Genomic DNA, 10,591 nt, shown 5'->3' on the forward strand with positions numbered 1-10,591 from the left:
CGCCAACTTTTATTTATCCCTAAGAAGTTTTTAGTTTCGTCTGAAATAAGGTATGATGCAAGTAGATAAACTCTTGTATTACTATGTTTTATCTCAGAGTTGATTCATAAACTGGCCGGTTGTTACACAAATAGCCGGTCAAATTCAATGAATATTTTTTCTAACCAGTATACATAGTTTATACACAGTTATACATATATTATACATGAATTATATATACAATATATATCCGCCGATTATTTTTAGTTTTAGAGATTAGGTGGGAGGCTATTTGGGTTAATTTTTCTTCTTTTTTTCCCTCCTATCCTTAGTTTATGAGCTGAAGTGGTGTTTGAATTTTAATTTGGGTATAGTTTTGACATAGAAGGGGAGTTGCTGCCATGTGACCAGGAGGTCATGGATTTGAGCCGTGGAAACAACCTCTTACAGAAATGCAGGGTAAGGCTACGTACGATAGACCCTTGTGGTCCTGCCCTTCCCCGGACCCCGCGCATAACGGGAGCTTAGTGAATCGGGCTGCCCTTTTATAGTTATGATATAATTAATTTTGAGTTTGCTTCTCAAAAAACATCTTGGCATACAAGTATTTAAGATCATCTACCATTTTATATTTCAGGACTTAACTTATAAATGCTGGCATGAGAGTTAAAAAGAAAGACAAGAGAGTGTAAAAAAAAATAAAAATATAGTTAAGTCGTTAGTTCATAGTAGAAGTTAAAACTCTTTAATTTGGGAATTTGTAGTCGTACTCTATATTTGTGTCACCTTTTAACCTATACCCTATTTTTAAAAATTATTGATTTGGTAGCCAGCTGGCAAAAAATCCGTAATAATATGACAATTATACCTCTGACAAAAGATATAAAATCTGCATCACGCATTAATCGCGTGATCGGCAACCTCATTCGCGAAAAATTTCCCATTGAAGCTAAAACTTCATGCTGATGCAGGCTGAAATTATTTATCCTGCAGTCTACAATTTTGTTATGAGTTTTATCCGAAACTTCAGTCTAAACATGTTGAAGTTTTTTAGTTCATTTTGCTAAAACTTCAGACTAAACATGCTTAAGTTTTTGTCCTGCAGTATGTAATTTTCTAATGAGTTTTTGCTAATGTATGTTGAAGTTATTTAGTTTATTTGCTAAAATTTCATACCAAAACATGCTTAAATTTTGTCCTACAGTCTACAGTTTTGTCATGTGTTTTATCCGAAATTTCAGTCTAAACAAACTGAATTTTTTTAGTTTATTTGCTAAAACCTCAGACTAAGCATACTTAAGTTTTTGTCTTGCAGTATGTAATTTTCTAATGAGTTTTTGTTAATGCATGCTGAAATTATTTAGTTCATTTGCTAAAATTTCACACCAAAACATGTTGAAGTTATGTCCAGCAGTCTACAGTTTTGTCATGAGTTTTATCCGAAACTTCAGTCTAAACATGTTGAAGTTTTTTAGTTCATTTTGCTAAAATTTCAGACTAAACATGCTTAAGTTTTTGTCCTGCAGTATGTAATTTTCTAATGAGTTTTTGCTAATGTATGTTGAAGTTATTTAGTTTATTTGCTAAAACTTCATACCAAAACATGCTGAAATTTTGTCCTGCAGTCTACAGTTTGTCATGAGTTTTATCAGAAACTTCAGTCTAAACAAACTGAAATTTTTTTAGTTCATTTGCTAAAACCTCAGACTAAGCATACTTAAGTTTTTGTCTTGCAATATATAATTTTCTAATGAGTTTTTGCTAATGCATGCTGAAATTATTTAGTTCATTTGCTAAAATTTCATACCAAAACATACTGAAGTTATGTCCAGCAGTCTACAGTTTTTTCATGAGTTTTATCCGAAACTTCAGTCTAAACATGTTGAAGTTTTTTAGTTCATTTTGTTAAAATATCAGATTAAACATGCTTAAGTTTTTGTCCTGCAGTATGTAATTTTTTAATGAGTTTTTGCTAATGCATGCTGAAGTTATTTAGTTCATTTGCTAAAATTTCATACCAAAACATGCTGAAATTTTTTCCTGCAGTCTATAGTTTTGTCATGAGTTTTATCCGAAACTTCAGTCTAAACAAGCTGAAATTTTTTAGTTCATTTGCTAAAACTTCAGACTAATCATGCTTAAAGTTTTGTCCTGCGTTATGTAATTTTCTAATGAGTTTTTGCTAATGCATGCTGAAGTTATTTAGTTTATTTGCTAAAATTTCATACCAAAAGCTAAAGTTTTGTCCTGCAGTCTATAGTTTTGTCAATAGTCTTTTATTAAAGAAGGGTAAAATCGTCTTTTTAAATGGGTACGGATGCAAACGGAAAAATAAAATGGGTACAAGTTAAAAAGGGGCGACCAAATAGGGCGCCCCACGCAATTTTAACCTTTAATTTCATATCCTAATAGCAAGCCCGACTAACTCTGGATTAGATGTTAAAGCCCACTAATATTGGGCCTATCACTGTATCCTCGACCCGATTTTATCTAGTTTTAAGTTTTAACACACAAAAATCTATCGGAATTACATAAGCTCCCATGGTAGTAGCATTTTTAGTCGTCTTTGTTCAAGAACAACCCTAATGTCGTCTCGTCGAGAGGGCCGCGATTCTGACTCGAAACGTCACCGTTCCCGATTCGATCAAGAACCCAGGTAACACATTTGTGAACTTATTTCCACTTGCATTTAGAGAAGAATAACAAAAGTACGCAAGTGAGTTTTAATTTTAAAAGAGATAAGGAAGAAGAAATAGTTGATGGGATTTTGTTATCTACGAATTTCAGATGCGGTTAGAATTTCCTGTTGTTATCAAGTTTTCTCCTTTTTTTTTTTCTTTTTGTATCAGTGTTCACGTGAAAAATAGTTATGTGAAATTGGGGTTTATGTTTAGGACTAAGCTTAAAGGACCACTGCCTTGCCTATTGGTTCCGTCTGAAAGACTGGAATGAAAGGATTGCTAATAGGAAAAATAGTGGAGTGAGAAAAAAGAACCTTTTTTGGTCCGAGTATAAAGTTTATTGAAGAAAAATAGTAGATGGATTGATGTATAAAAAATCATTGGATAGAGAAAAAAGAACCTTTTTATGGCCGTTGAAATTTAAAGCTTACCGACAAAAAATGGACGGGTTGCTGTATGAAAAATAATGGAGTGATAAAAAAGAACCATTGTTGGTTTTGAGATTTAAAGATAGATATATCTTGAACTACTTCACAACTGGAAAGAGTTAATTTTATTTTGAAAAATTGGGGTTCTGTTTTATTGCACATTTTGCGCTTTGTTTGGAATTTTACTCAATCTGTAAATGCTATGAGTTTCGCATACAAACCATGTGCTAATATTCTGTATCATATTTGTTCTTGCTAGTCCAAAGAGATCTAGGAAGCACAGTAGACCAGAACCTGAGAGGCCACCTACCACACACAATTTAGATGGTGGAAACAATTCAGAACGAGATCTAAAACACCACCGTAGGCTGCAAGATGCTGTACCTCTTGATGCTTCGTCAGCACAAGATTCCAAATCAGATAGAACTGCGAGGAAACCATCTGAGAATGTAACAGTTAAAGATGATGGGATCAAAGAGCCGTCTGATCACAATGAAGGATCTCGCCATCGATCATCCAAAAACTCTTCAAACCCAACCGAAGCACCTCGTTCTACATCATATTTTCAGGTTTCTGTGTTGTGTTGACATCATTTTCCTTCTCGTGTCAGTTTGTATTAGATTATGCTTATGCACTATTGGCATGGTAGAACTTTGATGAGCAGGTTCTTTGGAGAGGTTTGCTCCTAAAACTCAATTGAAGCACGCCGAAAAACTTGATCATAGTTCCTATTTCAAAAAAAAAAAAACTTATCATAGTTTCTTTTTCCATTCGTGTGCAAAATTTGGATACCGCCACTGGTGTTGGTGGAGAGGGGTTGGGGAGTGGAATTCAGCTTAGCTAGAGAACTAATGAAACCAGAGAATACTTCTTTTAACTTTAATTTATTTCATTTATATGTATCTAGATAATTGGGTTTGTTCAATTTGAGCATCGTAAGAATAATGTTGCTTCGTTTCTTTCCTCCCAGTACTATCTTATTACTCAGCCTCATTAAGAAACTACAATTTTAATTCTTAAAAAAAGAAAAATGTTGCTTTAAAATGAAATTTAAATTCTATATATATATATATATATATATATATATATATATATATATATATATATATATATTACAGCTTTTGAACTTGAGTAGGCGAGGATAGATTTGCCTCAAACTAGTGCATTGATTGTGTTAATCTGTTTTTGCTCCTTATATATTGGGGCTGATGTTGTGGGATTGTTGTTCAGCCTGTTGATTCCAAGTAGATCCGTGTATATAACAATGTTAGACTTGCCTGTGCATGTCTTATAACAGCACGATGAGCGCGGTAGTGCTGGGCAAGTTGATCGAAGCTCCAGGCATAAGGCAGCAACTGGTGAGTTTCCACATATTATCCTAGCATTTTGATGAGTATTGAACTTTCCATTTTTTTTTCTTTTTCTTTGCCGAGGAGCAAAAGCAAGGATCAGACCGTTGTATGACCTCTAACTCTTGATGTCTCACTTGACCTGTGATCAGATCTTTATATTCTGTTATGAGAGACCTCTTTAATTGCTTGGTGCTGTGATAGGAATTTAAATTTGTTATTACTACGTTATTATTTTCTTTTATAACGGTGGTTTCCATGCCAGATTTAGCGCACCTCGATTATTGCACCGGGTACCTGCTACCTTCCACCAGTATAGAGACCGGGTTACTTTGCTCATCAAGAATTGGGCAAAGGAGATGAAATCACCTAGTATTTTTTTATCTCTGCTAGAATTTGAACCCTTGTCTCTTAGGTTTGCACTCACTTCATTGGTCATTAGGCCACGCCCTTGGTGCAAGTACCTTATATTCTTAATCTGCCAAATCACATGATCTTAATTTTGAAAAGCAGGAAATCCCTGATAGCAGAGTTAGCTAAAGATATCTGTGAAAGTTTTTTCTTTCCTACCTGCGTTTTTTTTTTCCTACTTGCCTATTACAAATTATTCACAACATAGTTACCATCTTATGTTTCCCGTGAAGAGCGAGGATGGTGGAAAGATCCGAAAGAGCACTGGAACAGAACGACAACAACTGATAAGCAGATGAATGATGATAAGAGCAAAGTTTCAGGCAAACAAAGTGATGTTTGGCGCCATGATAGGTACTTCGAAGTAAAGGAAGATCCTAAACCACCTGTGAAGAAAAGGTCATTTAGAGAGGAAAAGATTCCAGTGGATACTGAGAAAGTTGAGAAAGCAGCAACGGAGCTTGTTAAGCCTAATCCCTCGCACTCTGAGGTAGCTGGAGGAAGAAAGAATGAAAGAGCTGAGCACATGTCACGTCATCCTGGTAGATATGAGAGACCATTTACTGGTGAGAGGGATGCAAACAGGGGTGAAGCATGGAGGGGCAAGTTTCCACCAAGAGACAGGTATCACGGCAATGGTGACTACAGGGCGCGAGATAGATTCAATTCAAGGCAAGGACATTATCAAAGTAAGGTGGTTGAAAAGTGGAAACATGATCTTTATGATGAGGCAAACAAGAGTCCAACTCCAAAGAATGAAGAAGATCAAATAGCCAAAATTGAAGAACTATTGGCTTCATAGACCCCTCATCCTGCGATGATTTGTAGTAGTTTCGTTTTCTTTTTTTCCCTCAAAAAAGCTAAGGGGAACTGTTACTGATGGCCAAAGCTAGTGCTGTAAAATCCACTCAATTATGATTTTAAGCAACTCAAATCTTCATTAGGTGCTTGGATTTGTGTTCGGTTGACTCCTAGCGATAAGATTTTAGCTGTGGACTTGAAGGACGTTGCTCAAGATACTGTTTTTAGTTGCGTTCTGTGAACACTGATTAGTGAGGCACCAAGGATTGATTACAACATGGACCCATTTTCACTTTGGATTCTTCTGTACGGAATGATTGAATTCATCTTTGGTTAATGAAGTCTGCAGTAAAACTGCATACAACATTATCTTTATACTCGAATATTAAGTTCATGCCTAAATAACATGGGGGAAATCTCATACATGTGGGTTTGGGGTCTTTCATGCAAAATAAATATATGTTCCATTATTTGTCCATCTTTTCTACTATGCATGATTTCTCTTTGGCAAACTTATGCGGTATGCGTCTGATGTCTTATTTTGTATATACCACTTTCTTTGTAGTTCCCACTTTCAGTCACCCCTTATGCTGAAGTTAAGTTCGATCTGTGATGTCGACCTCAACCCCTGCAGAAAGAAAAGTCGACTTGAACAGCAGAGGCATTTGTTCAATTAGGTGTTGCACTTTTTTAACTGAATGCAATATATAAATAAATATATATAAAAGTTAAATTCTCTTCTCAACTCCTGAATTGAAATTATGAACCGGGGTTCGTCCAAAACCTAAACCAAGGAAGGCATGGTTGTGATCAGCTAACATTGCAGCTTGCGAAAATTAGGTGAGGACCTTGAGTGAACAACTGAATACAGAGATCTCAGATCATATGTGCATGCCAAAGCTAGCTTATGATGTCTTCTGATTCAGGTTCGTACAAAATATTTTGGGACCCTTCAAACTAGTCTCCTATTTGCTATTACACACCTATACTTTGCGGGATCCTTAAATACCTCCTTGAGTGATGGCATGGCAGAGAAAGTGAGTACACTCTCTTAGAAGCAAGTGAGAAGCAAAATATAAGTTAAAAACTGACTAATACTTACGTGTGTCAGTTTCTTAGTGGACACTAAAACTAATTTTACTTCATTATCTGTAAACCTTTCTCCCTCTTCTTCATCTTTGCAAGCTCCCCATGGCAGAAACCTCAACGACAATTTTTCTTCACCTCGTCACAAATTTTTTCAGCCACTTGTCTAATCATATCTCATTACAATAAGAAACCTCAACAGAAATTTTCTTCTACTCGCTACTGTACTTGAGTTAAAGGAAGATATCGAGATTTTATTCTTTTAGGGTTAAAGGTCGGACGCCTAGAAGTGTGAATAACGTTCAAACTATGTCACATCAAGTTCTCAGTGCTTGAGGGAGATCGAAGCACCACCAATTCCATTTAATAAGATATGCAACTATTTTTTGGAAAGATCATATTAATCGTCCAATTTCTGATGAGCAAGGATAAGATCTAATGAATATATCAAATGGGTAGTTTTAATGTGGTTCTATTATTTCTCCAGCGATGGTGGAGTAGTGGTTGGGGTGGTGGATGATGGAAGAAAAAAGAAAGAAGAAGAAAAAAAAATTAAAAAAATAAAGATTCAGCATCTGCCAGGGGGGTGTATTTCACCTCTTAAGCACAGGTCTGGTTGAGACTTTTCAAGGGGGTATTTATTTCACTTCGAAAATGTTGAAGGGGGTATTTATTTCACTTCGAAAATGTTGAAGAGGGTAATAGGATCCCATAAAGTACAAGTGTGTAACAGCAAATACGAGATAAGTTTGGGGGTACCTATGCATTTTCCCAAATATTTTAGTGCTCACATCTCTTTGAACATATTCTCGTACACGTCCAGGCCTCTTCAGTGCGATTTCTAATAAAAAAGAATTTACATTTTCCATGAAAAAACAAAGGAAACATTAGAAAGACGGCTTGTCATGTGTCGTATACATCTCCCTTGAGCCTGTGATGCGCCGTTCACATCTCCCCTTCAACTAATAGCAGGGACCAACGTCAACTTGCGGTCAAGACTGAAAGCTACATATATCCCTGTAGATAGAGCTGCTAATCGTCTCTCCTTTTTAAATAGAATTTCTGAGAAACAGAGTTAAACAAACCTTCAGAAATAAGCGTACAGATAGTGCATTGGTCATGGTTAGATTCTGTGTGCATCAATACTGTACATGGGTGATGAATGACTTATCGGGTCTTCTTTTTAAAAAAACTACTGATAAAAAATAAAAAGAAGAAAGAAACAGACTTCTTTTACAACTGAATTTGGTATCACATTTCTGCAAATATTAAACCCGATCAAGTGGTTCCTGATTGAAAGTTCAATCTAATTTAGGAACAGCCAAACATAAAAGGTACCTTTAACTCTGCTGCCTATGGAGATCCTCAATGTCTGTTAGAGGAGCGGCGCTGCTGATGGAGCGCTTATCTGGTAGATTAACCACCAATTGACCACAGGCACCACTTATATCTTGGCCCATTTCCTTGCGAACAGTTGTGCGGATATCATAGGTATCCCTCAATATTTTCTGAAACGTGGTGACTTTCTGATTGGTACTGGTACTGAAATGACTTAATGATCCAATTGGATTAAAAGGTATGAGATTCACAACCTGTGAGAATATTTTGATGTCAATGCAAAGCCATTGTTACCAAATTCTTCGCGAGTAAAAGACGAAATGAACTGTATAGCTATATAGGTCTTAGCCCCCCACTGTCTGCTGGCTGATCAATATAGTCTCTCTCTCTCTCTCTCCCCGTTTTTTTCTTTTCCCACCAAGTAATGGTTTCGTTTGGAAAGCATCCACGGATACAGCTCAAGTGCGTTAAGCATAAACTAACCCACATACATGCTCACATCCTACCCTTAGGGTGTAATCTATATAATATGCTTAAAACTCACCACTTGAAATGCTTCTAGCAATTTCCCGAGCTGATGCGCGTGCTGCTCCTCATCATTTACTCCATCAAGCATTATGTATTCAATAAAGATCTTTTGCTGGCTACAAAGAAGGTAGATAAGATCTTTCAGCAACTTGCCAAAGCTACCAAATTGGTTATCATGGACATTAAAGATAATTTATGTGCCTTCATTTATGCCACTCTTTCCATCTTGGAACGGTCCAAAAATGAATGATACATAAGTTAAACTAATATCTTAATCTCCAAGCAACTCAAATGGCATAATATAAATAATATAAAATGGGGAGAGAGTGAATGCTACTGAAATATAACAGGCCAATGGCAGAACACCTTTTCTTTTGATATTCCTGCAGTGCATTCATGAGTCTTTCCAAAGGAAAAGCTCTTGCTGCAGGCATTATCTGACAACGGATTTCTTGGACTGGTGCATGCAAAGAGACAGCCAGGTTCACATTTGGGACGTCATTGTGGAGCTTGGTGATAGCATGAATTATCCCGACCTACAAACATTTAATTGGTTATATTGATGTTCATGTGATCTATAAAAGCATGCAACTAAACAGCTAATTATGTCCAGGTGAGAAACCATACAACATTGTAACTTGAGAGGAAAAGACATCACAGGGTCATTCATACCGTTGAGACTGTAATTCTCCTAGGAGAGAGCTGAAAGGGAAATGCTGTCATGACACGTATGGCATCTACCAGGGCAGAGTAGTTGTTCAATGGTTCCCCCATTCCCTGTCCACCAGTTGAATGATAATGCAACCAAAAATGAAGACTCAAGAATGAGTAGAGTCGAAACAAATCAAAAAATAAAAGATATAACACTTAAAGTGATCCAAGAAAGTCAAAAAACATGAAGAGATCCAAAATTCTTAGTCATTTTGACTGGATGATTTCACATTTGAAATCTACCTAGATATTCCCATAAAAAACACAAGCATTAGGCAGCTATTGGAAAAAACTACTATTGTCTGTACTTAAAGTAACTCAATGTTATTCTAGATGATAAACTGTTAAATTCATTAATTTGTTCCTATTTATTTGATATGGATATTAGCCGAGGGTCTACCAGAAACGGCCTCTCTACCCTCCAGGGTAGGGGTAAGGTTTGCGTATACTCTACCCTCCCCAGACCCCACTTGTGGGAAATCACTGGGTATGTTGTTTAATATGGATAGCTTTTTAAATTTTTTGGACAAGAAAAGAAAAATGGCAAAAAAGATATAGCTTCTTAGTTATAGAAGAATGTCCCTCTAGTTGCATCAGTATCAAGTAACCTCAACAAGAACTCACTACAGCAACTGATGCACAAGCATGACTCGTACAGCTGAACTCATCCATAAATGGACACAACGTTGGTGCTCTGGGTGCCCACCATCCCGTTTCTAACAACCATACTAAAGATGCATAGACCAAAAAATGTAACATTATTCTGAACTCTCTCTCTCTTTTCTTCTTAATCACGGATGTCATAAAATTGCAGAGAGCAGAGTGAAACTGAGAAGAGAGAGACAGGGTTTCAGAAAGCACGTTGTGATAGAGCAAAATGAATAGCGGCACTTAGAAATTAGATCCCACTTCCCTCAAATCCTAGATCCACCACTGAGTAGACAACTGCTATTATGGAGAAAAGCAATTATGAACAAAGGAGAAAAGAAATACCATGAAAACAACATTCCGGATGGTTGATAAACGAGAGGCATGGACCAATTGTTCAACTATCTCTCCAGAAGTCAGGTTACTTTTGAACCCCATGCTTCCTGTAGCACAGAATGTGCAGCCCATTTTGCATCCAACCTTTACGAAAAAAGTGTCTGGTCAACATAAAATGGCTTTCTAAGAGAACAAAACACAAAATACTTAGGCACGCAAAAGGAAAGAAATAATTTGCACCTAATATACAAGGAACGGGCCTTTTACTAATAAATAAATAGAGTTAATGAAATGA

At 36.4% G+C, this 10,591-nt stretch overlaps 2 protein-coding genes across 3 annotated transcripts in view; one reads left to right on the forward strand and one right to left on the reverse strand.

Annotated features, from left to right (window-relative positions):
• Nucleotides 1–2,488: 2,488 nt before the first annotated feature.
• Nucleotides 2,489–6,024, forward strand: LOC104093112 (uncharacterized). 2 transcript variants are annotated; one of them, XM_009598825.4, is made up of 4 exons: nucleotides 2,489–2,635; nucleotides 3,348–3,657; nucleotides 4,386–4,446; nucleotides 5,082–6,024. In XM_009598825.4, the coding sequence occupies exons 1-4, from the start codon at nucleotides 2,565–2,567 to the stop codon at nucleotides 5,648–5,650; spliced, it is 1,011 nt and encodes a 336-aa protein (XP_009597120.1). In that variant the 5' UTR covers nucleotides 2,489–2,564; the 3' UTR covers nucleotides 5,651–6,024. The 2 variants fall into 2 exon arrangements, with proteins under 2 accessions (XP_009597120.1, XP_018625280.1); XM_018769764.3 differs by lacking the exon at nucleotides 2,489–2,635 and adding an exon at nucleotides 2,667–2,771.
• A 1,366-nt stretch (nucleotides 6,025–7,390) lies between these two features.
• LOC104093111 (uncharacterized) overlaps nucleotides 7,391–10,591 on the reverse strand; it is a 4,393-nt gene continuing 1,192 nt past the window's right edge. The window contains exons 4-9 of the mRNA XM_009598824.4: nucleotides 10,306–10,440; nucleotides 9,274–9,378; nucleotides 8,968–9,137; nucleotides 8,618–8,717; nucleotides 8,074–8,327; nucleotides 7,391–7,797 (exon numbers count right to left, since the gene is read on the reverse strand). Coding sequence (XP_009597119.1) covers nucleotides 8,076–8,327; nucleotides 8,618–8,717; nucleotides 8,968–9,137; nucleotides 9,274–9,378; nucleotides 10,306–10,440 — 762 coding nt within the window. The 3' untranslated portion in view covers nucleotides 7,391–7,797; nucleotides 8,074–8,075. The remainder of the gene's footprint in view (nucleotides 7,798–8,073; nucleotides 8,328–8,617; nucleotides 8,718–8,967; nucleotides 9,138–9,273; nucleotides 9,379–10,305; nucleotides 10,441–10,591) is intronic.

This window comes from Nicotiana tomentosiformis, chromosome 1 (genome assembly GCF_000390325.3).
Source record: "Nicotiana tomentosiformis chromosome 1, ASM39032v3, whole genome shotgun sequence".
Lineage (NCBI taxonomy): Eukaryota > Viridiplantae > Streptophyta > Magnoliopsida > Solanales > Solanaceae > Nicotiana > Nicotiana tomentosiformis.

Coding starts and splice junctions, on each gene's coding strand:
- LOC104093112 (XM_009598825.4), top strand. CDS start 2,565: ATGTCGTCTCGTCGAGAGGGCCGCGATTCTGACTCGAAACGTCACCGT. Junction 2,636..3,347: donor CGATTCGATCAAGAACCCAG/GTAACACATTTG, acceptor TGTTCTTGCTAG/TCCAAAGAGATCTAGGAAGC. Junction 4,447..5,081: donor CAGGCATAAGGCAGCAACTG/GTGAGTTTCCAC, acceptor TTTCCCGTGAAG/AGCGAGGATGGTGGAAAGAT.